Source organism: Acyrthosiphon pisum, chromosome A3 (genome assembly GCF_005508785.2).
Source record: "Acyrthosiphon pisum isolate AL4f chromosome A3, pea_aphid_22Mar2018_4r6ur, whole genome shotgun sequence".
In the NCBI taxonomy this organism is placed as follows: domain Eukaryota; kingdom Metazoa; phylum Arthropoda; class Insecta; order Hemiptera; family Aphididae; genus Acyrthosiphon; species Acyrthosiphon pisum.
The window spans coordinates 39,860,631-39,863,179 of NC_042496.1; the positions used below are offsets into that span (position 1 = coordinate 39,860,631).

The following is a 2,549-nucleotide window of genomic DNA, read 5'->3' on the forward strand; positions in this document are numbered from 1 at the left end:
AAATGTCACAGTTACCTATACAAATATAGGTATTGCCTGAATAAAGTTTCAAAACGTTTTATAAATATATCACATAATAATATAATATCATCGAGTATAATATGTCATCACTTATTAGAATTTTTAGTGTATACTCTATAGAGTACATATATACAATAATATTAATACCTACTATTTTAAGGGATTGGGTAGGTGATTTTCTGTCTTTCTCAAATACAAGCGCGATATAGAATTTTAGACGTATTCTCTGTCAAACATACCTACCAATTGATCTAAGCGATAAGAATTCTGAAAACAGATTTGAGTTTGTCGTGAAGTCTACAACTGGAAATCGACTCTCCCATATGATAATGATATTATCCCCCTGATTCCTTAAAATGTTATATTAAAAAAATTAATGTATTTCAATTTTTGGAGAAATTAAAATGTCGTGTCCCAATACACCATGGTTTTTTTTTTAAATTGCCGAAATATATTTAATTAATTATTTAATATAGTATATTTTACAGAAACCACACATAAGAACCCGAATCCTCTATGGTAGCTGACAGCATAACCAAGATAAAATTAATTCGCAATAAACACTTATCAGTTATCACTATTGCAATATTGCACAAATATTTTGAAATACGACAAAACAAGGCAGGTTAGTTCACAGGTGATTTTTGGGGAACGTTTTTCGGAATATGTTTCAACAAGTTAAGTGTAATGATAAGAACTTGTCGTTTTGTTGGTCTGACATTATTTCAGAGTTCTAACCTTTTAATTTAGAGTATTTTACGTCTACGTGGATTATCCCATATTCCCGTGAGTCTACTCGAAATAAGGTAAATTTTAAAACTATTAAATAGTATCGAATTTATTATTTTTATTGTGTGCATTGGATAAGACATAGGTTATGACTTATGAGTTGTATAAGTTATAAGTTATTGACGATCGTTATAACTTTTAAAGAATAATATAATTAAACGTAATCCAAAATCGTCGTAATGATGTACCTATATTTATAAAAAAAACTTATACCTAAATTATACATACTACAACCTGGTTAAAAGCAAAAATAGATATTATTTTTATTTTTTTTTAGTAAAATAGAAACAAGTAATAATAATAATAATAAAAAAAATATATACTATTTGATATATATATCAGAATGCTTGTACCTAGTAAAGATTACGTACTTGATGAATAAAACAGGAAGTTTTTTTAAATTTATGTAAACAAATTTAAACATTAAACGTATAGCTGTTATGTTATAGCGTATATAGTTATAAATCATTTTGCCATGATACTGCTCCTTCATTGTCGAAAAATGATTTGAACGTTTCTCTTACACCAAAACCTTCTGAATTTGAGAAACCACCAGATCGTGAAAATAAAATTATATTGTCAGTAGGAGGCGTTTGTTCCGGTTAATATTCATAATAGGGATTTTTATTTTTCTCCAGATATCCTTCTCTGAGCATATTATGCAAACAGCAAGCCACCCGTATAAGATCATCACATGTACTTGTTTTTAAATGTATAGGTTGGTAGAAAATTCTGAATACTTGGCTTAATAATCCAAAAGCATTTTCTGTTACTCTACGTGCACGGCTCAATCTGTAATTGAAAATAGCTTTCGTTTTATCGGCCGTAGCCGTTTTTTTTGTATAGGGTTTCATGATATGCTTATCCAAACGAAAAACTTCGTCACCCACAATGACATGAGGCGCTACTTTATTTGACCCGGGAAGTTCACATTCTTCTGGGAAGCCAAATGAGCGATATTCCCATAATATTCGATTTTAAAAAAAATCCCGCTATCCCCTTCTTTCCCGAAAGAGCCGATATCAACTGCGACAAATTTATAATTGGCATCTACCATTGCCAGAAGCACTATAGAGAAAAAATCTTTATAATTACGATGTAGTGATCCCGATTTACTGGGACATCGAATTCGTAAGTGTTTCCCATCAATAGCCGATATACAATTTGGAAAATTCCATTTGTAAGAAAATTCAGCTGCTTTTGACATAAAGTTAATAGTTTTTGTATCAGGCTTAAAAATTGGAATTAATTTCGTTTTTAAAGCAGCTAACGTTATTTTGATTATCACACTTATATAACTATAATTTACTCGAAATCCAAACGATAGTGAACGCATTGACTCACCAGTAGCTAGATATCTATTAAAAATTAAAATGTAAACAGAACCAGTTAAATAAATGTCCGTGTAATTTATTAAGATTTAAAATTTACCTCAGTGCGATCGCTAACTTTTCTGCTGGTGAAATTGGTTTTTTATTTCTATTACTTGGTGGTAAATTTATTTCATTTTCGACCATAGAAAGTAAAAACTCAAACTGTTGAATATTGACACGAAAAAATTCACCAAATTTTATGTTATTATTTTTTAAATGTCTATTAATTAACACTTTGTATAAACCTTCTGTATCGCGATACTTGAACATATCATCTGTTCGCTTTTTTTTTTGGTTTTAGATAGGAAAATATAAAATCTTCTTCATCATCTTCTTCCAATAATAAAGTCAAAATGTCATTATTAT

General features: G+C 29.3%; 1 protein-coding gene across 1 annotated transcript; it reads right to left on the reverse strand.

The window, feature by feature from the left end:
• Positions 1 to 1,161: 1,161 nt before the first annotated feature.
• LOC115034426 (protein ALP1-like) lies at positions 1,162 to 2,549 on the reverse strand. Its single transcript, XM_029491363.1, has 2 exons — positions 2,242 to 2,549; positions 1,162 to 2,168 (listed from the first exon to the last, which is right to left on the reverse strand). Exons 1-2 carry the CDS (start codon positions 2,451 to 2,453, stop codon positions 1,715 to 1,717), a joined length of 666 nt encoding a protein of 221 aa, XP_029347223.1. The 5' UTR covers positions 2,454 to 2,549; the 3' UTR covers positions 1,162 to 1,714.

Bases quoted from the DNA above. Each gene is read 5' to 3' on its own strand.
- LOC115034426 (XM_029491363.1), bottom strand. From the start codon at position 2,453: ATGTTCAAGTATCGCGATACAGAAGGTTTATACAAAGTGTTAATTAAT. The intron at 2,169-2,241 runs GTAAATTTTAAA...AATTTTTAATAG, and splicing joins AAGTTAGCGATCGCACTGAG to ATATCTAGCTACTGGTGAGT.